The 26122-nt window shown below is 53.7% G+C and overlaps 2 protein-coding genes across 2 annotated transcripts; both read left to right on the top strand.

The window, feature by feature from the left end:
- Positions 1 to 4380: 4380 nt before the first annotated feature.
- ZFP91 (ZFP91 zinc finger protein, atypical E3 ubiquitin ligase) lies at positions 4381 to 22362 on the top strand. The gene is made up of 11 exons (XM_066998184.1): positions 4381 to 4980; positions 5509 to 5534; positions 13044 to 13259; positions 13515 to 13551; positions 14033 to 14122; positions 14595 to 14717; positions 16957 to 17007; positions 17523 to 17601; positions 17770 to 17884; positions 18387 to 18486; positions 18852 to 22362. The coding sequence occupies exons 1-11, from the start codon at positions 4670 to 4672 to the stop codon at positions 19360 to 19362; spliced, it is 1659 nt and encodes a 552-aa protein (XP_066854285.1). The 5' UTR covers positions 4381 to 4669; the 3' UTR covers positions 19363 to 22362.
- CNTF (ciliary neurotrophic factor) lies at positions 20212 to 25246 on the top strand. The gene is made up of 3 exons (XM_048050043.2): positions 20212 to 20351; positions 23240 to 23533; positions 23851 to 25246. Exons 2-3 carry the CDS (start codon positions 23417 to 23419, stop codon positions 24322 to 24324), a joined length of 591 nt encoding a protein of 196 aa, XP_047906000.1. The 5' UTR covers positions 20212 to 20351; positions 23240 to 23416; the 3' UTR covers positions 24325 to 25246.
- The last annotated feature ends 876 nt before the right edge of the window (positions 25247 to 26122 follow it).

The following is a 26122-nucleotide window of genomic DNA, read 5'->3' as shown; positions in this document are numbered from 1 at the left end:
AGGGGCTGATTAGTAATTAGTAGTTTGGTGGGGCTGGGGGTGAGGTGCAGGGACGTGAAGAAGCGCAAGCCTTGGGAGCAGACGATACCAGCAGTGTCAGCAGAGCCCATGCCTGCTGCAGGAATGCGGCTCTTCCAGCAGCAGCCTCGCCTCTGCTACCCGTGCCGTGCCACGGCTGGCTCTTTGGTCTGCCTCCCCTACTCCCTGGCATCACCTCACCACTGCCACCCCCTCCGTCTCACGCCAGGCAAGAGGCTGGTTTGGAAAAATGATCTGGAAAAAAAAAAAAACATTCCGGGTAAAGGCAGCTCGGCCCCAGGTTTTCTCCGCTTGAGAAGAGCCTCCAGAAGCGTGCAGCTTCTCCATGGCACCTCTGTGCCCCGCTGGGCAGACTTTCAGGGGATCCTCAAAGAAATGGCTGCAATCAAGTGCCGCGCTTGCCTGCAGATGTGTGATTTGACATGAAACGTCCCAGCTGCTTCAGATGTTGAGGCAGGAGCTCAGGGTCATATAATAGCAGGTGGGTCTCTGGGGGCAGCGTGCCGGTGGGACCTGGGGCCATCTGAGCAACGGGCTGCTGGTGGGAGCAGCAACATCCTCAGGGGCAGCACGGCCTCAGGAACACCAATGCATGTGTTTCTTTTTGGACAGTGGAGCCAGATCTTCCTCCAGGTTCATCCTCTCCACAGATAACCTCACCCCCTGTGCCATGGGTGCTGCAGTGCCCTGCGGAGCCAAGGACTGAGCGGTTGCTGCACAGCCATGCTGACGCACTCTTGCCCCCTTCTCACACATCACTGATCCCATCTGCACCATCGGGGTGAAACGGGTTCGAATTAAGCTCTTTTGTACCAAGCTGGCACACCACGGTTCATTTAATTACTGATGCTCTCCAGAGTGGTGACAGCTCTTTTGTTATCTGCCCACAGTGAGGACATTCAGCCGGGCACTGTCTCTGGAAAAGCCACGTGGGAAGCCAAACTGCAAGTCCCGTGATACCAAGAGCTACCCCAAAGACAAGATGAGGCAGTGCTAGCTTGTGTCACTCCCTTACTGCTTCTTTGAGGCAGGACCGTTGCATCAGACACTTCCCTTTCTGCAGATAACAGAATCTGCCTTTCTGTGGAAGGTCTTGGGTTATTTTTAGGCTCCTCATTGATTTACTTCCCCCCCCCCCCTTCCCCCTGTGTAAATAAGTACCTGAAGCTGTAACTTCAGATTATAAAATTTCACGTTATAAAACTCAAGCCCAGTAGATGCAGATGGCTGAGCTGTGTCCTGATGATCTGAGCTGTATTTCCATGCAGTGGTTTAGCTGAGACATTTTAACAAGAATTAAGCAATCCCATGCCCTGCCTACGAAGGAGAAATCAAGCCAGAGAGCGACTTGAGAATAACCACCCACATCAAGACTCCCTAGTTTTAAATAAAACTAGTTTCGTTTAAGAATAGATGTAAAGTCATTTCATGTCGGAAAGTATGGGTTAACTGCAGCAGAACAGTTAGTTTGGAAGGTGATGTCAATCAGATTTTCAGCTAGACGGGTCCTTGGGGAGAGGAGGAATATTTTCACCCACTTACAATACAAACAGCAGCAGCAGACATTACTTAAATTCTTCCTGAGATTTTTCTTGAGAAGACGAAGAAACTTTTTAACTGAAAGAAACTGAGCAGAGTGACATCGGGCTGACAAAAAGCAAGAGCCAGCCAAACTGCCTCCTTGCTCAAAATGAGCCTCAAACCACTGAAGTAACCAACTCCGAAGAAAGTTTGTATATCATCGTTAAAAAATGCTGCTGCCAAGAAAGCGGGCTGCCATCGCTTTGGCAGGAGGCTGAATCAGCAGCCTCTTGCCTCGGTCTGGAAGGGACGGAATGAATCCCTCTGCAAGTATCTTGAACTTTTCGGGTTCTTTAACTTTTTGCATTAGGACATACACTTCCTCCCCATGGCCTGATGTCTTTGCCAAGATGAATCAGACTGTACGCATTTCTCCACAATAAGATGGTTTATTAGAGCATTCTCAAGAACCGAGGAACGTAAATGTGGAAGCACTTTTGTTTTCTAGTCACACATAATAAAGCTCAGGACTTGAACCTCAAAAGCAGGTGGGAATAAAAGGCAGAACAAGTCATCACGCTGATGGGCATCTGTATATCAAACATGATTTACCAGCTAAATAACTCAGGTTCTTTGAATTCCTTTTTTTTTTTTTTTTTCTTCTGTTTGAAGGGAGGGGATGAAGAATACCTCATTCTTCAACCGTGATGGGGCACCCTTCCCAGAAGGGCACTTCTTCAAGGGTGCCCAGAAGGTTCCCCAAATAGGATCTCCCCTGTGTAGGACAAGTTCTCAAGTTTTGCTTGTGCCTCCTCATGGAAGCCAGAATCCTGCAGCCAAGCAGACCGCTCTGCAGCCACTCCCGAGGCAACAGCTCTCACCACCATATATCCCATATCAAGGGCTGCTTGCACCTGATGCCTGGTCAAGTCCATGCCCTAGAGAACAACGGCACGAAAGGCCTGATGCTGCCCCTGTGGAAGACGTTTTGCTAGCACAGAAATTTCTCCCAGAGCTCAGCTTGCCCTCGGGCCATGTAGACACTCGGTAACCCATGACACGGAGGGCTGTGGCCACTGACTGGGAAACGCTGGCCAAATGAATCTAGGCATTACAGTTCCAGGTTTTGGGGTGCAGTACCATGCTTCCTGCCTCCCTTCTCCCTTGCCATTGCTGCCATGCTCCCTGTGCAGGTTGAGATCCTGAACCGCATCCTCAGGGCGTATGTATTTTATCTCAGTTTCCTTTGACCTGGGAGGAAGTGTGTCTGCCATACTTTCTTTATTAGCTTGTCTAAGAATAGGTGCCAATGCATGGCAGTTCTATTGCAGGAGGGCTTTTGATCGAGATGATGATCAAGCAGACTCTCTGTTGAATGCTGGAAGGGAATTAAACGAAACCCAACCAGTTTAGCTAATCTTTTCAAGAACTTAGGGAAAGATGGGTTTTCTGCTGTGGAAGTATCATCTTGTTCTTCTGTTCTAGAACAGGAGGGGGGATCAGCCAAATCATGCCTGATATGAAGAATCATAGCAACAATCCCCAACCCTGAAAGCAAGGGGAAAGTGCCTTGCAGGTGGATGCCAGCAGTCGTGCAAATACCACTGGTATTGGGGGCGCTTGGCTTGAGGGAACTGCTTCTGGTGAGACGGCTCTGGGGGCAACCTCAGTTCCAAACACATCCCAGATGCTCTGGAGCTCACCGAGGGATCTGCAGCAAGTGATGGAGGGTCTCCGGCTCTGGAGGCAGCCTCAGCCACTAAAAGGGTAGGTCTGGCTGGGTCTGAGAGCACAGGGTGCCAGTGAGGGCCCCAAACTTGGGGCATGGCCCTGACGATAGGTGGGGGGGACTGAGAGAAGACTTGGACACAGAACTTTGTTAGGGTGAGGGCTTCAGCACTGGTTCCTTGAAACTTTCCTTGAGGCTTTGCTTCTTGTGTGGGGAGCACTACAGAACGTGTGTTTGGGGGAAATAACTCAAGTTTTTGGACATAACAAGTGAGGGTCCTGCAGCACAGCCCTTCCAGGGGCTTGGGGTGCTTGGCGGACTTCCCCTCAGCCGCTCTGCAGCCCGCGGGCGGAGCGGCCAGGACGGTGACAGGCCCTCCACGGCCGGGGGGGGCTCAGAGGGTGCTGGGCGAGCCGGGCCGGGCCGGGCCGAGCCACCATGGGAGACCCCATAGCGACATAACGAGCCCCGCAAGGCGGAAACTACAACTCCCAGCGTGCCCCGCGGCCACTTCCGGTGAGGCCACGTTCATCACGCAGAGCGCCTACAAGCATTTTCCCTGTCGGACTACGAGTCCCAGCACGCACCGCGGCCACTTCCGGCCAGCACACCACAGAGTCCCTACACAGCCCCAGGCGGACTACAGCTCCCGGCAGGCTCCGCGCATGCGCGGAGGCGCGGCGGAAGCGGGGCGTCTCCTCCTTGCGCCGGCCCCGCCCCCCTTGCGCCGGCCGCCATTTTGTCACCGACTTTCACCCGCCGCCCGCCGGGGCGTTTTTTTTTTCTTAAAGGCGAAGCGGCCGCACAAAGCGGGCCCCGCCGCCGGGGCCGCGCCGGGCCGGGCCCTACCGGCAACCGCCGCGGCGAGCGGCCGGGGGGCGGCCGGGGGGGCAGCGAGCGCTCTCTGCCCCCCCCGAGCGGCCTCGCCCGCCGGCCCCGGGCACCCGGGGGCAGCCGGAGGGGCGCAGGCGGCGGCGGTAGGAGGCGCCGCGGGGAGCGGGGCAGGCCCGGGCCGGGCGGGGGGCGGCGGGGCCGGTCCCGGGGGAGGGGGGGGCTGCGAGGGGAGGGGGGGTGCGTGAGGGGAGCGAGCGCGAGCGCGGCGGGCTCGAAGGCGCCTGCGCGGCTCGCGGCACGCCGATTGGCCGCGCGGCCCGCCGAGGGGGCGGGCGCTGCGGCAGCGCGGCCGCTGATTGGTTAGTCGGCGGGGAGAGGCGGGGAGGGGAGGAGGGGGAGGCGGGGCTCGGGCTTCGCACCGCCTTCCGATTGGCGGCGCGGAGGCGGGGAGGAGGGCGGCGATTGGGCGAGGCCGCCGAGGGGGCGTGGCGGCGGGGCGGGAAGCAGCGCGGGGCGGCCGCCGCAGCCACTCCGCTCCCCGGCCCGATGCCGGCGGGCGGCGAGGAGGGGACCCCCGGGCACGGCCCGCCAGCCGCACCCCCCGGCCGCCGCCGCCCCGCGCCCGCCGCCGAGCCCGGCGAGGACTCCGGGGGCAGCCGCGTGCTGCGGGGCGGCCGCGAGCGGGGCCGAGCCTCCGCCGCTTCGGCTTCGGGGGCAGCCGCCGCCTCCCGCCGCCGTAAGGCCGAGTATCCCCGGCGCCGCCGCAGCAGCCCCGGCGCCCGAGGAGCAGCCGCCGCCGCCGAGCAGCCCGCCGCCGAGCCGCCGCCTGCAGCCAGGAAGGGCGCCCCCCGCCTCGGGTGAGTACCGGCACCGGCAGCCTCCCGTTACCCCTCGGTCTCCTCCTGGGACCACCCCCCGGGGGCACCGCCCCCTCCCCGTGCACCTTTCCCCTGCCTCGTGCCCACGGGCCCCGAGGCAGGGGTGTGCTGGGGCCGCTCTCCCGCAGGGGGGTGGCTGCAGCCCCGCCCTGATGGGTTTGGGGGCTGGCAGCCGGCTGGGTGTCCGTGCAACCCCCCAGCCCTCGGTATCAGGGCTCTCCTGTGCCCCCCTGACCGCGGGGTCCCTGGGGTGTGGGTGTGACCAACGTGGGTAGGGCTGGGGCTTGTTGCTGTGCTGTTATCCCGCAGCTTAACTTCCTCTGGGTGAAGCAGTCCCCGTTGGTATAAGCCTCAGCTGGCTTCAGCTTCCTCCAGATGAACTAACCCGTGTTGGTATGAGGGGCTGGAAACAGCCTTTTGAGAACATCTCCATCTAACACACCTTATTGTTTCTGCTGCCCCGCAGTAGGAGCTCCCTCTTACGGTTACCTCTTGTATTTTTTTCAGGTGCACGGATAAAGCAGCTGGTAAAGGTAAGGGCTCGATGCTTGTTCGTGCAGTTGTATTCCGTCCAGAAAGTCAGGGCTTTCCCATGAAGGTAGCCAAACATCTGCTGAATCGCCCTTCCAGGGAAAGCTCTGTTGCTTGGTGACGTGCGGGTTCTTTCCAAGGTCTCTCCCAAGATTGTGGAACTGCAGCAAGCTGCCAATGAGGCTTACATGTGCCCGACTTGCAAAAACTTTATTCTAAATAACCACTAGGGTGTTACTTCGCTATCAGAAGCTGAGACCATACGGTGCCGCGGTTTGACAGCTCTTGAGCAGCTAGTAAAATCCGTGCTCGCATCTGTTCTGCTGCTGTCAGGAGTACAGGTGTGTGTGCTCAAGGGACATCTGGAAGGTGTATGGAAATGAGAGTACTCAAATATTTACACTTGTCCTTTTGTAGCCTCGCGGTACTGAGCGGGTGGTGAATCTTATGCCGTGTGCCTTATGCCTCATCCCTTAGGGGTGAGATAGAAATTGGGGGAGAGAGATGGGAGTGGCTTAATGAGTCTCATCAAGAAGGCCTTAACCACGGGGAACAGTGGCCAGGAGCAGAACTTACTTTTTTCCACTGTGAGTTCTGTTTGTCTGCGTAACAGCTTTCTGTAGAAAAATATTAGAGGGCCTTGCTACTTACCCTTCTGAAACTTCTACCCTTCTGTTACTTCTGAAACACTCGCCTCCGCCCCTTCCCCTCCATAAATAAATAGGTTTTATGCAGTGTTGGTTTTGATCTGGTATGGGGAATCGTAACAGAAGATGAAATAGCAAGGAAAATCATAGACCTGTGCAAGTTAATTCATCTTTTCTGCTGGAGCTGCTCAGTTGCTCTTTGCTGGCTTTTGTGCCCGGACTTTACAGGTCGCTTTTGTTCTTGTAATTCTATAACTCTTTGACTTTATTCCTACAAGTCTATAACTTTTTTCAGCTCGGGCGTTGAAATCTAGTTGGTGAGGTGTATTTTTGCAGACCAAAATAGAATTGAGCAACATGTGTTGAGCTCAGACCCTACAAACATATATGTGCTTGCTGTTTACAATACTCTGTCCATCCTTCTACCAGGTAAAAACTTCATCCTTCTAGGTTGAGCTTTGTTGGAATCTGTTTAAAAAAAAAAAAAAAGGCATGGCATTGCCACTTAATATGCGTACAAAGTAGTGCTATCTTGAAATATTTTAACAGTGATTCCCATTGTTGTGAATACCTGTAAGTGGAAACGTTTACCTTGCTGAATCATCCCATTTTTACCCTGGTTTCTCAGGACACTGGTGGAAGTGGCAGATGTCCGTCTGCTGTTTCCTAAGTTTGGCCTCTGTTTAGGAGAGTGCCTTCTTAAACTTTGGCCTCCGAGAGATTCACTCGTCCTTGAACGCGAGATGAAGAAAAACATTTATTAAATTTCTCAAGTCGTTGTTATTATTGTTAAACTCGCAGCCAAAATAGATGCCATGAACCTTTGTGTGCAAACCGGCGTCACAGTAAAAGTGCTGGGTGGGTCTGGTGAAGACTGGGAATTTAGTGTTTGCATTTACCGGCTTGCGCTCTGACATGGAATTAATTCTCCTTCCGTGGCAATTTGCATTATGCTGCTGTCCTTTACTACAAAGTTTTATATCCAGTTTAGAACATTCAATTTGCTCGAGCTCAGCAGTTGCTGTTGGTGTCTGCATGCTGGGCGAGCAGTTTGTGCGAGTGAGGCGCACCGTGACATCCCGAGCATCTGCTGGAGATGGAAAACCTGTTGCACCAAAGCTTGTCCAGTAAGATCTGTGGTCTTATACATTATATTTCGAAGTAAAATCACCGCTGCTGCTCTCAGTGAAGAAAGCCCAGAGGCGATGGCTGTGACGCCAGCCGATTTGTGCCGTCGGTCATAACCGAGCTGCCGTGACAGCAGAGCAAGTCGCCAAGGTTTGTGCTCCTTCGCGCGGTGCCGTGGGATCAGAGGGTTTTCTGCTCGTTGGCCGCAGAGCAGGGCGCAAAGGTCCGTCTGCGCAGGCCCCATGGGAAGATTACTGGAAGGGTAAAGTCGAAGGTGTGTTGTGTCAGAGCTGGCGTGCGGCTGTGCCCTGCTGGTGTGCGCCGCGGCCGCTGCAAAGTCAGCGTACCGATAGCGTTTCCTGCCCGGCCTGCTTAGTCATGCAATTGCAATATTTCCTTCGTGTGCTCCTAGAAAATATTGGTGATATAAGTACGACGTTTAGTCTCCGCTTAAAAATGGATTCATACAGCTGTATAAGTCACGTTTGACTTTCTACAATGCCGTGTGCTCCCGTGGAAATAATTCTCGTTTCTCTTAGGCCTGAATAATTACTGGAATATAGATTTAATGAATATATTCCATGTCCTTCTCTCACTGAATTGAAAATCAGGTGCTTACTGTGGCTCTTTACGTTGTGGTAGCAGTCCGACGAAACCTGCTTGTCAGATACAATTTTACAGCCTAACTAGATTCTGACTCTAACCCTCCTTTTTTATTGAAAAAAAGTAAAGAGTTTGAGAGGTAGAGAAGGGGAGAGGTGAGGTGCGTGGAGTCAGCTGTCCAGAGGCTTTTTGTAGCTCCCTGTTTGACACTCGTGGGCGCAGCTTTAACACGTGGAGGCTCACGTGGGATTCCCCCGCTGCTGAGAACCGAAAGCGTGAGGCCAGCACGGGCTGGAGGGCGATGCCAGCACAATCTGCGCGTTCCTTCGCTGTGCGGGCGCAGAGAGCGGGCCTTGGGAGGAGCTGGGAGGGGGACGCGGTTGTTGGGTGTTCCCACGTTTGGAAGCTGTCTTGGTGATCTGTTCCTCGCGATTTCTTTTTCTGCTCTGCCGGTATGAGGCTACTGTAATGCAGTTTGTGGGTGGCTGGTATTTTAGCTGTTCTCCCATCACACCGGCTTTCGGGCTGTGCTGAAGGGGAAGCCAGAGAGCATTTCTTCAAGGACTGTGGAATGGTGTGGGGAAGACAAGGCTGCTCCCTAGCAGCCTGCTTCTAACTGTTAGAGAAACAACACAAGTCTGCAAATTCAGAAGAGACGGAAAACTTTCAGGCTCGAATTGTAGAAGGCTGTGTTGTAGGATAGATAATTCGTATTATACCTCGCTATTTGTGTTCTTAAAGCTTCACGCTTCTTTGGTAATGACTGCTTTTCTTGAGGCGTTTGTCACTGTTTTGAAAGAGATGACATGACTTATAATCAAGCCTTCTAAAAATGTGCTGAATTTAAACAGCTCAGGCTGCCCGAGCCTACTTTGACTCCTATGAGGATTTTGCTGTGTCCCATACACGGAATTTTACAGATATTTTAGAGGGGAAAAAGCTATTCAGACAGGGACTTACACTAGGATTTTTTTTCCTGACTTGTTTGTTGGTTGTGCCATCACAACGTGGGGCATTAAACATATAAAATACATTTTCTATGTTAAATTAAAGCTGCGGTCAGAGATGTATACATGTTGTGATACAGTTGCTTTTATACCAGTTGGCTTGAAACCCAATAATTCATAGTATATTCTTTTCCCTTAACTTCTTTGTCTAAAGAAAGGTTAATATTTTATTGCTGCAGCCTTACAGGAGGCTGGTGAATAAAAGCTTGAACATCTGAACAAGTGTGGCTGGGAAAAGCCGATGCGGAGTACCAGCAGCTCCCATTTCTGGGTGTAATCGAGTGGATTTTCAGGTGCCGGTCGGGCAGAGCCGGTAGGCAGCAACGCGCGGTACCTCCGCTACAGAAGGCTGGTTTGTGCAGCGCTGGGAGACGTGCAGCACGCGACAGGGGTGAGCAAGAAGCGCTGCTTCCAGGGGCTGACGTCCTTCGTCCCCGGCAAAACCCGAGGACGGCACGTCCCTGGGCGGCGCTGCGTTCCTTCAGCGCCCGGGAGGAAGGTCAGGCTGTGGGATGCGTGTGCTCACCGCTCCGGTCCTTGACACAGGCACGCTCTTAACGCTTGCTGCATGCAGTGATTATAAAAACCAAGGCAGTAAGCACCTGCTGCTGGGAAGATTCGCCTGTAAAGCAAATGCTGTGGGGTCGGGGAGTGACGTGGCTGTAAGGTGAAGCAAGAAAGGAGGCACAAGGAAGCCTGAGAGCTGCTCTGTTGCTTCCTGAGAGTATCCTGCTTGTGAGGTGGGTTTCTGGTACGGGGAGGAGCGGAGGCTTGTAAGGGTGAACTTATTACCAGGAGTGGAAGGCGGAGGGCAAACTTCAGGATATAAATCTTTTATATTTATATGTATGAATGGTGTGGGACGCTGGGATGCCTGGCACACTGAGTGAGGACGGAATGCTACTGGGTAAGCTCTGGTAGAGAAGTGTAACAGTGCCCAGAGTCTGTGCTTTCGGTAACCCAAGCTGCTACAACAGAGCTACAGCTTTGCACCTGATTTCCTCCCAGGTCTCCTTCTCTTTTCCCTTCTCTCTCTGACTGGTGTTTCCTTCACAAACTTTAGGGTTAAAGGGTGTTTGACTCTCACGTTAATGTACCTCCATCACTACGATGTGTTTTCTGCCCTGGACACTGTTCGCTGAAAGGCAACTGGGAAGGATGGTGCAACTACCCCAGCATGAACAGAACTACCCCAGAATGACAGCTGCTTTTATCACGAAGTTACTTAGTTAAGGGAGAGCTCAAGGTAGGAGAAACTCCAGGGTTTGACCAAAGGATCAAAAGGACTGGTAGGATTTCAAGAAGTGGATTTTTCCATGTATCTCTTGACTGGCTTCCTGTAAGGTGCTGGCACCCACCCAGCCTGCAACTGACTCCTGCAGAGGCAGCTGGAGGAGGCAGATAGTATCGGCATGGGAGGGACTGCAGGGGAGCGTGAGTGCAGGGGCGTTTCGTGGCCGGTGAGTTCTGCCAGCTCAGAGCTTCTGTTGCCCCCCTTGCCCCGTGATTTGGGCAGAAGACAGCAGTGCTGCGTCTTAACTGGGATTGCATGTGCTGACTGGCCAGCAGGTCCTGCCAAAAGGGAAGCACGTAATTGGTTTTGCAACAGCTGATGCGGCAAGCAAATGCTCCTTGCTTTTTTGTGCTTCTCACTGGGGGCGCCTTGGTATTGTCTTGTGTACCCTTTCCTTCTCCTGTGGTCTGAGTTCGTATGGCCTGGTGTCCGGCACTGCTGTTGACACTTGCACCACTTCCACCACTTCTAAGTGCAGAATCAACTGCAGCCTTTCTAATTTAAGGTTTTCTTTGTTTCAGTCTCAAGGCACTAGAGCAGTATCTTCCTTTTCAGAAAGAACGGAGCCTGATTAGCTGTAGTAACAACACGTACTCCATTTATCTTATCTTGCTCCTTTCTGTGATTAGCCAAACCCTGTGAACTGAGGAGCACGTGGGTTTTAGTGCAGGCATGTTTGTGGGAGGAGTGGGGCAGCGCAGTATTCATCCACAGGGCCTAGGCTCAACCAGATGAAGTGTGGTATCCAAGACAAGACTGAAAATAGCTGTAAGGTTAACTACTGCAAGGTATAGGTAATTGGGAGACGTGGGCATCTCTTACGGATGACAGAGACGAGGACAGCCACGATCCCTGACCTGGATGCAGATGTGAGTATATAACTCCATATATATAACTCCATACTGCTTTACAGGTTCTGGTGCACAGGAATTATTCAGTGCTGCTCAGACCAGTGAATACTTACGTGCCTCCAAGAAAACACAGCATGTAAAAACAAAACCAACAACTTGTAGACAGTACTGAAGTAGATGTAAAAGTAAAAATGAGAGGTCATGAGGAAAGGCTTTAATATTAAACACGTTGACTTCAGAGAAACGAAGCCAAGTTGCTAGATGAGTGGTGCCTCAGGTGTACTTTGTAGAAATATATTCTGAGGGAGGTCTGCTTCAACTCCGTAAGTGTGATCTATAAAATACTAGCTCTTACCAAGAAGTCACCAAATGAAAGATCTTCCAAGGGAATAGCCATCTTTTTGAGAGCAGCAGTGTGTTAATGTTGGTAGAGTGGTAGTGCTTGATGGGAAAACTCCTAGAGAATGGTTTCAAAGTGGTTTTCAGTTTGATTTGCCATTCAAAACTGAGGATGATCACAATTAGGATTGAAACCAACATGAACTCTGTTTTATGAGTTTATGATCCATACACCTTTTTTGGTTTCCTGGTTGTAATTTATGCTTTGATGATGGACTTGGCTGCGTACGTGTAAGGCATCAGACTTGGTTGCTGTTTTACAATGAACTTGTGAGGCCTTGTATCCTATATTCCTCCTGCTTTTTCAGAGGTTGGTGATTCCAGCTCAGTTAATAAGGGCTGAATACCGAACAACATGCTGGAAGTTAAATTCAAAAGGTTTGAAGCAAAACCAAAGAATTTAGGTGGGAGGGTCCCTCTGCAGGTCTCTGGTCCTGGGTTCAACCTGGAGTTCCCATCCTGTTGCTCAGGGGCTTTTTCCATCCAGGTCTTGAAGCCCTCCAAGCATGGAGGTCACACAGCCGTGCTTCCAAGCCCCTCTTCCAGCCCTTGACTGTCCTCTTGGGGAAAACCGCTTTTCCTGTGTCCTGACAAACCCGCCTGTCTCAGCTTATGACCTCATCTCCCTGCTGCGTGCTTTGGGGAGCCTGGTTTTGGGGATTTACTCCTCACCAGGGCTGCTCCCCAGCCCGTCCTTAGAGAACTGTGCCCTGCATTTGCAAGCAGGTGCTTGGAAAGTTCCTGAGCATCAGGGGTACTGCTGGCTGGTGCTTGGGCAGCACAATCCCCCCGAAACCAGAGAGTTGTGGAAAGGGATTTAAGTAAAAAGGAAGGAGTCCGAGCTGAGGCTAAGAGCACAGGCCCTGTGCCTCACTGCGGGTGCTTGGTGTGCTAATGCAGAGACAAACCTGGAGTACCAAGCCTAGCCAGCTGCTTGGGATGGATTTCCTTAGCACAGCGTTGGTGAAATATCAAAAAGCATTTGAGTTCATCAAGGCCTGGTGTTCCAGCAGCCACCAGAAAGTGAAATCAGGTGAACCGTACTTGGAAGTCTTAGCTTTTAAAGGGATGAACTTGCTCACATATACGTTTTAGGCAGCTCTGTTATCTTGCCAAAGCATATCTGGAGGTCAGCCAAAAAGAAACCACCTGCAGAAGCCATAACTGAGTGCAGAGACCTCAGGCTAGCGGTACTTGTGATGCTTCTTGCTCTAGCACGAGATCAGAAACATCCAGTTTGGATTCCTCTGGATTATTACCAGGTGTACGTTTCGGGTTAAATACGTGTTTGGGGGATTCTCCAAACACAACTCTTAATACAGACCAATTTTGAAACCAGTCTGTCATTAAACAGTTGCTGAGGTTTACAAATGTCTGTGTTGCTCAGGGGAGATCGGAGCCAGCAAATAATCATCCTACACGCCTTTATCAGAGGCAAATGTGAGCTATTTTTAAATATTTGTGCCTTTACTCAGAGGCAGTTGGAGGCTGTGCTGTTCCACATCGTGCAAGGGGCGTGAAACAACCGTGGGGTTTACCTTTATTCCTATTAGCACTAACGAGATTGCAACGTGTGTTTCAGATCCCAAAGAAGAGAAGGAAGAGGAGGAGGTTTCCAGCCTCCTCAGCCATGACGCCGCTGCCAGCACAGCCCGGCCCAGCAGAAGCTGGCGCAGCAGCAGGTCGGCTGCCGCGGCCCGCCAGCGCGACACCGAGAACTCGCGTGCCTCCAGGTCCAAGACCGGCTCCCTGCAGCTCGTCTGCAAGTCAGAACCAAACGTGGACCAGCTCGAGTACGGTACGTGGGCAGCCCTGGCACGGAAGGTAGGCGGTGCCTGAAGACAGGCAGATCCTGGGGACCTCTGAAGGGAGCTGCACGTGGGTGTAACTTGGGGAGCTGTACGTGGCTGGTACAGGCGTGGTGCTTCTGTGTCACGAGCACCTTCTGCCACCGGTGCTCCTGGCGCTGAGTGTTGGTGGAGGTATCTCGAGACAGATGAGCTCACTGCAGAGATCACAGGTTGAAACTTTTACTGGTGACTTTTCCTTTCAGAGGTCACAGAAGAGCATCAGTCTCCAGCTGGAATCAGGTAGGAAGCTCTTGCTTTGTGGTATTTCTTCATATTTAATGTCAAGAAGGGGGAAAAATACAATCTCAAGCTTTTCAAATGCTTGTGACAGGGTTTGTGGGAAGAGTAGAAGTTGTTCTCATGCAGTCCTGACTCTTTATATTTTTGTTTTGGGTTGCTGATGGACTGCAGGTGTCAGGAAGTATGGTTGAAATGTATTTGGTAGGGGGGTGGGCATCTCACCTTGTAGCTTTATTCCTTCTGCAGCAGGTGCTGTAGTTGGTTGGGCTCACAAGAAGGGGCTGCTCTGCTTCGCCTGTCTGCTTTGGCTGTCATTATGCTCCTTAGTCAGTGCAAGCTGTTAGCTTTCCCCAGTCACGTGGGATGAAAAAATGCAGTGTAAAAGTGTCGTTCCCATCCTGTGGGGTGGTGCATGAATATTCCTGCAGTAGTGCTGAAGTTGTTGCCGCTAAGCTCCTCTGTTCTCCTTTTCTCCCATCAGCGATGATGAGGAAGAGATCCTTGTCAGCGAGGAAGAAGTTCCCTTCAAAGACGATCCAAGAGATGAAACCTACAAGCCCCATCTAGAAAAGTATATTAGATTACCTACTTACTGTTTGTAGGCCAAGAACAATTGTGACATCGTAGTTGAACAAGCTTAATATGACCCAGAGAACCTGTGCTACTTGCTGAGGTGGAATGGCTCCCATTGAACTGTTTCCCTACAGCTATCGGGACCATTTTTCTCTAGTGGTCTAGAGCTATTAGGGCCCTGCTGGCTGTCAGGTTCTTCTTTGATCCTACTTCCTGATTAGAAAAATGGGGTTTGATTAAAATAGAAACTACTACCCAGTTCTTGCTTAAATCTGTGTAAAAAGCAGACACTACTTTTTAGTAGTGTGGAAGGAGAGAAGCCCTTGGTGTTAACACGATGAAGAACCAGACGCTGCCAGCCAGAGGTGCTCAGAAGAGGCTAAGAGGAGAGAGGGGCATGAGGGTATCTTTGAATACATGCAGGTGGCCACTTAACATCGGAGTAATGCACTGTATTTGTGTCTCTGTAGGGAAACCCCAAAGCAAAGGAGAAAAGCTGGCAAGGCAAAGGAGGAAAAAGAGAAGCAGAAAGAGATTAAAGTAGAGGTAAAAGAAGAGAGTGAGTTTCATGAAGATGAAGAGCCACCAAGGAAGTGAGTAAAATTCTGTAGCTATACGTACCAGTGTGTATTATATACTTTGCACTCTTGCTAGTGTACAAGAGTGGTTTTTATTGTTGTTTTCCCCTTTCTGGGTCTGAAAGACAATAGGGCAGAGCCTCTTGTTCTTACAGAAGTGCTGCTTCCTAGTGTCTTGCCTGTGTTTGGCAAGGAAAAAGAGTTAATGTTTTCATTTAGTTTAGGCAAAGTTTTTTCAATACTGTGGTTTAGTCAGCCTACCTGGATATGGCCACATCCTGTGAAATACTTCAGAGAGTTTTTAAAAAAACAGGCTTCAGCTGTGATGTCTGAAGTGTGTTAGGCTTACATGTATTTATTAGACTGTTAGAAAGCCAGTCTGGGAAGGCCAGTTCTCTTCTGCTGTGTGCCTAGAGACGGATGGGAGAGCACTCTGTACACATCAAGTGTCATTTTAGTACGTTTGGGACTTACACAACAAAGCTCAGGAAAAACAGCTGGGTTCTCCCTTATTTTGGAGAAAATAAGAGAACAAACTTATATTGCCTAGTTGGTCACTGGTACTTTGAGTGGAGCCTCAAAATACTTGTCCTCTCACTTGAACTCAATCCTGAAGCTTGCCTTCTGGAAAATGAGAGAGAGAATGGATTTGTGTCAGGGTCAAAATCATTCAGGTAGGCTGGAAAAAAAAGTTTTTGTACTTGATCTCATCTGTGAGAAATGGGAGCAAATGTGGCTCCCTCTGCTGGCCTGCGGTGCGGGGCTTTGCACACCTCTGTTTGAACTTCTGGTGCTGTTCCTAAGCTGTAGTGGGACCAATTTACTGTGGAGGGAAGTACAGATGTTTGTATTTTGGAGAAGGTTTTCTCCTCCTAAAGGTAGCTTTCAGAGACTTGTGGTTGTGTTGTTGGACTGGTGCTGCTTTTGCCCATAAGAACCTGTGCAGCTTCTGAAGGCTTGGCTTGAATGCTGAGTGCCTGCTCAGCTTGTTTACTGGCATGGTCTCGCTATCGATAAAGATGTCTCAATACAGTCTAGAAAAGACTCCATCAGCCTGCTGTTAAGTGTCTTGGTGCAGCAGTGTGATCAAGCAGGTGCATTGTTCGGGGTAGAGCTATTGCTGGGGGTTGTATTTTACATGTAAACGCGGGTCTGCTCAGAGCACAGACTTTATTTTGTCTTGACAGGTGTGTAAGCTGTTACAGTTAATTCAGACAACTGAAAAATAGCTGCTAGACTATCAATCCCTTTCTTCCTAGCCTCCCAGACTGATGTGTTTCACATGGTATGAAATGTTGCCCAACAGAGCAGAGGAAATAAAAGGCACTATCAATTCTGGACTGTGTGGGCAAAATTATATGTTTATTAAAAATTCATTAGGAAATGAGAGGGATTGTGAGAGCAAACCACATAAAGCATTTATTTCTCAAGAATATTGCCTTCCTCTGAATCTGCATCAAACTTGGTCTTTATTGATTTATCTAGAGCTTGCATTAATGAGGCGATAGCTTGCTAACTGTCTGCAGCAGGAACCTATAAAAGCAGAATCTTGTGTGCTCACGTGCAGCCTGGAAAGGTCTGAATTTAATCAAGGGCTGCAAGTTGGTTAGACAGTCGCAGGTTTGAAAGAAAAATGTGAAGCATGTCACGCCTGGTAGAGGGTTTTTAAAATAGCAGTTCCTCGCTTTATTGTGGCAGAAGACTTGGTAATTTGTAACCACAGCCTGCTGGGCTGTGGCTGCCTGGTACCTGTTCACTGGTGTTTGATGGGTTGTGAATGGTGGGCGATGTGGGAAAATGTTCTTACTGCTAGGTTTGGCCCTAGTCTTGCAGCCGCAGTTCGCTTGGCTGTATCGGGAGTGGCAGAGTGGTGTGAGATCTGCCACTAGCCACCAAATGTCACGCAGAAAAAAAAAAGCGTGACCCAGGTATCAAAAATGTGAGGGTGTTTCACAGGGACTGCTCTTCTGCATGATGCAGTTGTGCAAATTGCAGGGACAATTCACACGAAGGCCTGGTTACTTGCTTTCCTTAGGGGATCTGCCCATCTACCCCATGAGTAATTACTCCTTTGAAACTCCTTTGAAGCTCATCAGCCACTTTGATCCAGAGCAGGTGCCTGTTTAATTCTGACTTGCTGGGTGCAGTGTTATTTTTCAGCCTAAAATTGCAGAAGAGCTCTGTAGTGTTGTAGCATGCTGCTGCAGTACTGATGTAAAGAAGCCTCTTTCAATTCTCTCTGTAACTGCTACAGGAGGGGAAGGAGAAGAAAGGATGACAAGAGCCCGAGGTTGCCCAAGAGAAGGTAAGTGACACCCCTCTACTCAGTTGGGTTCTGAAGACTTGCTTCCTCTGTGTCCTACACAGATGTTAACTGTCTTAGAGGCATCTCTCTCACACAGTACAGAAATCTGCATTAAAGGGAGGAAAAAAAATAGCATCATGTGTTGACTTCCCTGCTTTCTTTCCCTTTTTTCCCTGTGGGTGTTAAGTTTGATTTCTTCCCAGCCGTTTTTTTAATCTCATCTGAGTTGATCCCTACCTTGGCAGCGTACAAGGTAAGGTTTTGGGGAGCTTTGCCTCTGGGTTTTTTTTCAGTTCTGGTGAGAGCCCTCAGATAGTTCTAGGAACAGAGCAGCCTCTTGGCCAGAATCTCTATAAGCATAGCCCAGACAGGAATACTGGAGCAGTGATCCCTTGCTCTCACGTTACTGAACTGCTCTCACGTTACTGAACTGCACTCACATTCACTTATCTTACGCTGCCTTAGCTTTGGATTTCTCAGCTGACCTCTCTGCTCGTTTCCTACTGGTCTCTTAGGAAGAAGCCCCCGATACAGTACGTCCGCTGTGAGATGGAAGGCTGCGGCACTGTCCTGGCTCACCCGCGTTACCTGCAGGTGGGCTGAGATGTTCTGCTGCTTGGTGGCGTACGTGTGAGGGCAGGGGAGGGCCACCTGCACCAGGGCCTGTCACTGTGGAGGGGGGCCATCTGGGATCAGAGTGCTTCAGCCGTCGTCTTAGCCGTGTAAAGAGAGAGCTTACAACCTTTCGCTCTTCTTTCTCAGCATCACATCAAGTACCAGCACCTGCTGAAGAAAAAATACGTGTGTCCCCATCCCTCCTGCGGTCGGCTCTTCCGCCTCCAGAAGCAGCTCCTGCGGCATGCCAAACACCACACAGGTACAGGGAGGTGGGGAACAGATCCAAACTCCTCCCTGGGTCGTGGAACAGAGGGAGGGTGGGGGGGGGAACCTCCGGTGCTTAAGGAGGGAGTGAAGCTAAGGCAGATGGTACAGACTTGCAGCAGTGGAAGAATATTACTCACTTCTAGATTGCAATCTTTTAAGGAAATGAAAGGAAATGGGCTATAGAGTTCTCGATTCACCCTCTGGCAAGTATCAGTCAGGGGTTCTGTAGAGGGATAAAACGAGCCAAGCTTTATCCTAATTTGCCACCCTTCAGCACTGGTCAGAATGGATAATTAACTCGTAGAGTCTTAATCATGCCTTAACTCTCCATCAGTTTCTGTGGTGTCTTGTGGGACACCTCCTCCCTTGCTGTCTGCTGGCCTCCCAGCGCTTCTCGTTCTGCTGCTTCCTGGGCAGCTCTGCCTACAGCACGAGAGCGGGGAGAGCCAGCAGGTCTGCAGGAGAGTGACGCTGCGACTGGTGTTGCTTTTCAGATCAAAGGGATTACATCTGCGAGTACTGTGCCCGGGCATTTAAGAGTTCTCATAACTTGGCGGTGCACCGGATGATCCATACAGGCGAGAAGCCCTTGCAGTGAGTACCTCTGCCTCTCTCTTACCCTCCCGAGTGACCCGTGGATATATCTGCTCTTGGACTGCTCCGAGAGCAGCTCTGAAGGCAGGGCTGGACCCTGTTCCCGGAGTCCCAGCTCCCTTTAAACACGCAGCTGTAGGAGTGTTTGGATTGCTGCTTGTTGTCTCACCTGTTCCTTCAGGCAGTGCCTCAGATCTGAGGAGCATGAGTAAGCCCCTGTAAATATCTCTGGAAGGGCTGGCGCCGAGGTGGCATCCCATGTTAACGAGCCCCCGCTGCTTTCCTGGGCCGCCTCTTTGCCCCTGTCTACACCGACGCGTGCCGATGTCCCTTTGTTGTGACCTCCCCCTTCTCCCCTTCCCCAGGTGTGAGATCTGTGGGTTCACCTGCCGGCAGAAGGCCTCCCTGAACTGGCACATGAAGAAGCACGACGCCGACTCCTTCTACCAGTTCTCCTGCAACATTTGTGGCAAGAAATTCGAGAAGAAGGACAGCGTCGTGGCCCACAAAGCCAAGAGCCACCCCGAAGTGCTTATCGCTGAAGCACTGGCTGCCAACGCAGGTGCCCTGATCACCAGCACTGACATCCTGGGCACTAACCCCGAGGCCATCGCGCCGCCCACCGATGGCCAGGGCCTCCCCCTTCTTCCCGACCCACTGGGAAGCGCTGCCCCGGCGGATTGCCTGCTGCTGAACCCCGACGGGATGCCCAAGACGTATTGCGGCGGGGCGGAGCGCGTGAGCCTGGTGGCTGACGGCAAGCTCTTCGTGGGCAGCGGCAGCAGCGCCAACCCAGAAGGGCTGGTCATGAACACAGAGATCCTGGGAGCCACCACGGAGGTGCTCATCGAAGATTCAGACTCCACTGGACCCTAGTGGGCGGGGAGCACGTGGGTGCTGGGACAGCTCGGACTCTGTATTTAAAAGGAAAAACAATGGAGACGCGTATTGAAAGAGAGAAAAGCAAAACTTAAAATACTAGTAAATAACCGAAGGGTCTGCTCTCCTCCGGCGTGGATCACGGCACGTCCTCTTTCTCCCAACCACTTCTGTCTTGTCACTGCTCCTTTGTAGGAAAGGGGCACATGCTGCCGTTACCAGAGCAAGTTGGACCGAGCGACGGATTTCTCCGAGGGAGGGGGAATGGCCGAAACCCTTCGCTCTGCCCCAAAGCAGATGCCTTTCTTGACGTGGCCCCACTCGGAAACTAGAAAGCATTTCGATGCGCTCTGGACGAGTTTCTTAGGACTCCCTTCCGCCCCGTGGTCCCAACTTCTATGCATCACTGCACTCTGGTCCTTGCAGTCTCGTTCTTCTTCCTGGGGCTGGGAGGTTGGCTTGGCACTTTAGGCCCCCTCGGCAGGGCGAGCTGTGGAGGAGCGCGCGTCCCCGGCCTCACCGCACTCCTCTGCTCTGTCTCTGGCAGGAAGTTGAGGGAACGCCCTGGCTCGTAGATCATGTTTGCTTGGAGAGGCCCCGGGGGCTACGGGAGCCCTGCGTGGGAGAGGCAAGGAGGAGCATCCCAGTTTGACGACAGTAATTTGCACTTTGAACATGTTTCGTTTTTGTGTTGTGGTAACGAGATTCCTTATTTATTGATTAAAAAGGGTCGGTATTTTTTAGTTCTGTTCTCGGTGGGTGGGGGTGGAAGGGGTTCGGGCTGTTCCCCGGGAGGCTCCTTCACGCTAGGGAGTCGCAGGGAGCATGCCGTGCCATCCTGACAGCCGCTGGGAGGAGAGCTGAGGGAAGGCAGTGTTCGGGAGTCAGATCTCTCTCGTAGCTTTTCCAGAGTAGAGGGAGAGCCCCCGGAGAAGAGCCTGTTTGCAGTGGGAGTCTTTGCGGCAGCGTTTTAGCAGGAGGATGAGGTGAGTGCTGGAACAGCTGGCTCTGGTCTCCTTCCCTCCCAGCTCCTCGCATTAAGTGCTCTTTCTGCGTCCCCTGACTCCGTAGCCTCGCAGGGAAGGACATCGTTAGCCAGGAACTTGTTCTCGTGACTTAGGGCCGTTGTGAGCCGCTTGCTGGTGGGGGATGCTGTGCTCCTCATCCACCTCTGCCTCTCCTTTCCGGGTCTAGACAAAAGATACAGGAGCAGAGACCGGGTACGGTCGTCTCAGGCGAATTTATCCAAGGCAGTAGGCTGAGGGAGGAGGAAGGGGCCGTCGGCTCGCTCCCTGCCTCCGTTCTGGGGAGCGTTGTGCAGCTGTGTGCTCAAAGCTCCTCGCTTCGGCACAAAACGCCCCTGCTTTCCACGGAGCCTTGTAGTTTGAGTGTCGCCTGCTGGCGTAGCTGGGACAGACCTGAACCCTCGGAGAGGCTTGCATAGGATGTGACACGTCTGGTATTTAGACTCGGATCTTTTTCGCTCTGTTCTCTGAAACTGTGTGTGGAGACTCAGTGGCCTTGAATTCTTAGTGTTTTTTTGGAAGAGGTGAAAAATAACCTGGGCTTTTTGTTTGTTTACTTGTTTTCTTTTTTTTTTTGGTTGGGTTTACGTGCTTGGAACAGAGCCCAAGTGTTTTGTCCAAGCGCACGGTCAGCAAAATCGGTCTGTAACAGCAGCCAGGCAAAATCGGGTATCTGGGGTCTGGAGAACAGCAATAAAATGTGGAATTCAATTGGAAGCTTTTACAGGAAACTGACTCTAAACACCCACTCTGTCCCCTGTGCTGCCTGGAAATCCAGCTGTGGCCCAAGCCTGACAGCTTTTACGGGGTCACTTGTCCTGATTTCCCCTTTCCCTTCCCCACTGACGTTGAAGTCTGTGTCTGAACAAGCCAAAACGCTTCTGGTGGTGGGGTGCTTTGTGCTCGGGCAGTTCGCAGCCCCGGCGTCTTGGTGTGAGCATCCAGGGTGTGAGCATCCCCTGTTCCTTGAGTGTGGCTCCCGTGCTTCTCCTGGGGGTAGGCAGGAGGGCTGCAGCACCCCTGGGCAGGCATCTCCTGGAACACCACGCACGACAGGCACGCAGTGGGGTGGTGGTGAAGCACACAAACCAGTTTCCTTAGTTGGGGTGATACAACCTCTTGCTTGGATCAATTTGTTGTGATTTCCAGGGGGGAGTTTTAGGGTGGCCAGCTAGTTTTCCCCCTCCCCACACCCCCTTCCTAGCTAAAGGGTCACCGCACAGCCCAAAGAAGATCAGACCCAACCATGATGGTTTCACCCACCGGCAGCGAGGGTCTCCTGCCCAGGGCCGTGGGTGTGAGTGGGGGCAAACACCTCTCCTGCCTGGGATCCCACTGCCCCTAGGGGATGTGCCAGTGTAGTAGGGTTTTGCTATTTTCCCCCAGGTTGCTGCAGCCCCTCTGCTGCTTTTCATGCCCTGCCACCGCCCCCGCAAGAGGTGCGGAGCAGGCAGAGCCTTGCACAGAACACTAAACTAAAGGGAGAGCTTGGGCTTTTGTTCTCCGAGATCGACACTAAAATGCTTCTGGGCCACCAGCTCGCTCCCTACCGGTGCTGCGACACTCAGCACCTGGCTGGGAGGCGAGGGAGGCTGCCTCGTCCTGCGCCTGCCCCGAGCAGAGCAGCGCAGTTGTCAGCGGCTGCGGGATCAAGCAGCTTGCTCGCCTCCCACCTCATTCCTGGCCTTGAGACCTCTGATCCCTGCCTCGCCCTCCAGTGCGCCCCCTCATAGCTTCCCTTTTTCTTTTTCTGGTCTCGGCGGGTTGCCTGTCTGTCCTCTAACCACAGCCTGCTCGCCCTGCTGCAGGAGAGACTGGTGTAACTCCTTCCCTCTCCCCTTCCATGCCCTACAACTGACACAGCCCTCCTGCTGCCCCTTCCCTCAGCGTCTCTCCTTCACTCGCATGCAGTTTGCTTCAATAAATTATTGTAGTAGTTTGCAATAAACTTTTTTTTGTATTTTCCCCTGTATTTATTTATTATTATTTTTTTTTCTCCTCCCCGGGAGGGAAGCCAGGGCCTGCAGCAGGGTGGGCTGGGGGTAGGGGCCTTGGCAGTGCTTTCTGCAGTAGCCACCAGGTGGCACCGGTGCTGCTGGGCTGGCCTTGGGGGGGCTGGGGGTTGCCCCCATCCCCACTAGCCCCTAGTTCCCCCCCGGTGGCCCTCAGTCCCCCTGGTAGCCCTGAGCCAGGGCAGGGCTCATAGCGGTGCGGTTGTAAAGGGAAGCTGCTTTTCAACTCTCATTTTTCTCTTAATCTGGGTAACACGTAACTGAAATAAACATCTTGCGGAAAAAGCAAATAAACCCAAAAAGGGCTGGTTTTTGTGTGGTGCTCGTGTTTGGGGGGGGTGGATCAGGGGCCTCCTACTCCGTGGCTCTCCTTCAGGGCAGGCCCCTGCAGGAAATGGTGGCTGGGTTTGGGGGGGCCACGCAGCAAGAAGAGGGCAGCAGGCAGGACCCTAAAGCTCCGAGGGCTTTGGGGTGCAGCCCTGAGGGCTTTGGGATGAAGAGCACCACATCCCACAGCTGGGGCCGGGCGTCCCCCTGTCCCCTGTGCCCTGCTCAGGCCCCAGGCTGCAGTCCCCGCTCAGCTGTTGAGCAACGTCCCGGCTTTGCTCGCCTCTTCCCGGCAGTGGTTTCCTGCGCTCCGGCCTGAGTAGGGGGAACGGGGCCGGGGCCGGGGGCTCAGCCCGGTGCTCATTTCGCTGCGGGGAGGCTGGAGAGGGTCTGAGCCGGGGCTGGGAGAACCTCCTGCTGCTGCTGGGCGAGCCTGTTCCGGGCAATAGGCTTAAAGAGTGGCAAAGCGTGGGGGGAATTAGGGAAATAATCTGTCGCTGTTGATCCCAGAGGCGGGAATTTGCAGCGTCGTGCCAGGCCCCAGGCGCGGAAGAGGGGGAGAGCCGGGCCAGCGGACGCGTGAGCAGAGCTCCCGGCTGGAATGCACCAGCTCAGCACGGGATTGTCCTTCCCGGGCCAGGCGGGCGCCGCGCCGTGAGCCCGGAGCCCGGGACGACCGCCTGGGCCATGGCAGCAGCAGACACCCCCTCGGCCACCACCCTCCGGCGCCGTGACTTGTGCAGCCGCGGCATCCGCCTGGCCAGGAAGATGCGTTCGGACGTCGCCGACCTCCTGGACATCTACGTGAGTTCATCTCTGCCCGCGCCCCGAGGCTGCTGCCAGCGGGGTCTGGGTCTGACGCCGGGCGGCTGTGACGGGGCACGGGGCCGCTGGCACGCGGCCGAGCTGCTGAGCTGTGGGACGAAATGCTGCCGACGCCTCGGCCTTGGGGTCTCAACACAGTGGACTGATGCTTGGGTGATCCCCTGCCTCTCAGCATCTGCCCCTGTGCCCAAAATCACCTTGGCATGCACCACGGCTGGGGGCAGCGGCGGGGGGCTGCTGAGGGTCCCCGTTTCTCCCGGCACCACTGAGCCCCGGCTGTTTTTTTCCCCGTGCAGGTGGAACGGCAGGGCTTGGACGCCTCGGTCAGCGTGGCGGCGGTGGAGGGGGTGCCGGCGGCGGCAGCGGAGCACTGGAGCGAGCAGACGGGGACCCAGCGGCTCCTGGACAACCTGGCGGCGTACCGGGCCTTCCGCACGCTGCTGGCCCAGATGCTGGAGGAGCAGCGGGAGCAGCTGGGCGACGCCGACGCCGCGCTGGGCCGGGCGCTGGCGGCCGTCCTGCTGCAAGTCTCGGCCTTCGCCTACCACCTCGAGGAGCTGCTGGAGCTGGAGAGCCGCGGGCCCCCCGGCGACGAAGGGGACGGGCCCCCCGCGCCCCCTCGCCTCAGCCTCTTCGAGCAGAAGCTGCGGGGCCTGGGGGTGCTGCGGGAGCTGGCCCAGTGGGCCGTGAGGTCCGTGAGGGACCTGCGGCAGCTCGCCCGGCCCGGCCCCGGCGCCGGCTCAGCCCCTGGCCTGGCCGAGGGCCAATGATGGCCGCATGGGTAGCAGGGAGCCTGGGTCTGGTTAGGGTTTAGCAGGGGGGGGTCAATCCAGCAGGACTCCTTTCCCACCCCTGCCGAGGGCTGCTCACAGTCACAGGGGATTTTGGGGTGGGGGGCGGACGGGGGAGAGCACGCCACTAACCCCAGAGCCCCCACGCTTTTGGTGCCGTTCCCTGGGGGCTCCCTTTCCCAGCTAGGGAAGCAGAGGCACGGGGAGGGAAGCCCTGGAAGGACAAGGCTCGGGATGAGTCTGGCTCTGCGTGCCAGGGGTTTGCAGGTCCCAGAGGCCGGGGTCCTTCGTGAGCAAGGACAGGGCTAGCCTGTGCCGTGAGACTTGCTTGGTTGCTGCCTCTTTTCATGGCTTGATGCTGCTTCACGAGGAGGGGAGCTGTGGTGGGGCTCTTGTAGAGGCAAGGCAGGAGCAAAGGGATGTGAAAATAGCACCTGGTGAAAGGAATTGTGCCCCATTTGCAAAACCCAAGGCTTTGTCTCCTTCAGGTGGTTCCCTTTCCTTCCCCGCCAGCTGCTCCTGCCCAATTTGTGTTCTCTGTGCGTTGAATTTCTGCGCTAACTGCTTGGGGGCTCGTTGAGGAGGGGTTGGTGGGGGTTTGAGCAGGGGGGCATTTCTCAGCTGCTCCGACAATACAACAGAGAGGATCTGTTAACCGAAGGCTGACTTGGAAGACCCTCCACAAGGATGTTGGTGCCTCCAGGCCACAATTAGGACTGGAGATGGCTTGGAGAAACTAACAGCCCCAACCTGCACCTCATACCCTGCGAAGGGAGCAGCCGTGAGGCTTCTCAGCTGCCCTGGCCGTAGTTTTTTTTTGTTTTTTTTTGTTTGTTTTTCCCTTTATGGCTATGATGGCTGTTGGCTGCTGAGTGAATAAAGTGCCTGGGAGATCTCCTGGGGAGCCGTGACTTCTTGGAGGAGGAGTGACAGTGGGACTGAGCCTCGCCAGGCTCTGCGTGCGCTGCCCTGCTCCTACCCCAGCCAGCGCTTCTCTCCGTGCCTGGGTGGCCTTGGGAGGGTCCCTCCCTGTGGGGTGAGGGGTTTGGGAGGGACGGCATGCTCTGGGAGGAAGCTCAAGGAACTGGCAGAGGTGGTGGAGTTCACCAGGGAGGTATAACCAGCATCGTGCCCTGTCCCCGTGTGCCTCTGCCTTCCTCCCTGCCCCCTGAGAGCAAAGCAGGGGGTCCCTGTTCCCTGGGGTGCGGGGGGAAAGCCTGGGAGCGTGGTGTGGGCACGAGGCTTGGAAATGCCCAGCCAGCCCTGCACAAAGCAGCTTTGTCCCCGCGGGCGGTGGAGGCGCCGGGCACAGCGCCTGCTGCAGCACCAGTGGCGTCTGCAGGGGCGTGGGGGGCACTGCGGGGGGGCAAAGGGCAGGGCAAACGGGGCCACGGGGCTGGGGCTGCCCCGTGGGGCGAGGGTGCCCAGCGTGTGGGGTGGGAGGGCGCCCGCTTTTGGTGGGTGGCAGCCACAAGGCAGGACGTGCACCTTCCATGTTATAAATTGCTTCATACATCACATTCCTCACCGCTGCTTATTGCCTGACATCTGCTTTGCAGCTCGGATCGGATTATTTGCAATGTTTCTACCGCCGTGCACTTGTGAACAACAATTTCTGGCTTTTTTTTTTTTTTTTTCGGGATTAGTCGAAGTCCCTTCTCCAGCAGATGTTTCTCTCTGCCATGTCTTGTTTGCTCTGTGCACTTGTCACCAACTTTCCTTTCTCCTCGTGCCCCCTCGAGCTCAGCAGAGGCCAGGGGCTCACCCCCTCCCCTCC

Source organism: Anser cygnoides, chromosome 5 (genome assembly GCF_040182565.1).
Source record: "Anser cygnoides isolate HZ-2024a breed goose chromosome 5, Taihu_goose_T2T_genome, whole genome shotgun sequence".
NCBI lineage: Eukaryota > Metazoa > Chordata > Aves > Anseriformes > Anatidae > Anser > Anser cygnoides.
The sequence above is the reverse complement of the archived record's forward strand: the minus strand, read 5'-3'. Positions and strand labels throughout refer to the sequence as shown.

Excerpts from the sequence above, each read along its gene's own strand:
- CNTF (XM_048050043.2), top strand. The coding sequence starts at position 23,417 with ATGGCAGCAGCAGACACCCCCTCGGCCACCACCCTCCGGCGCCGTGAC. Across the intron at positions 23,534-23,850 it reads CCGACCTCCTGGACATCTAC|GTGGAACGGCAGGGCTTGGA; the intron begins GTGAGTTCATCT and ends TTCCCCGTGCAG.
- ZFP91 (XM_066998184.1), top strand. The coding sequence starts at position 4,670 with ATGCCGGCGGGCGGCGAGGAGGGGACCCCCGGGCACGGCCCGCCAGCC. Across the intron at positions 17,008-17,522 it reads CCGAGGTTGCCCAAGAGAAG|GAAGAAGCCCCCGATACAGT; the intron begins GTAAGTGACACC and ends CTGGTCTCTTAG. Across the intron at positions 17,885-18,386 it reads GCATGCCAAACACCACACAG|ATCAAAGGGATTACATCTGC; the intron begins GTACAGGGAGGT and ends GTTGCTTTTCAG.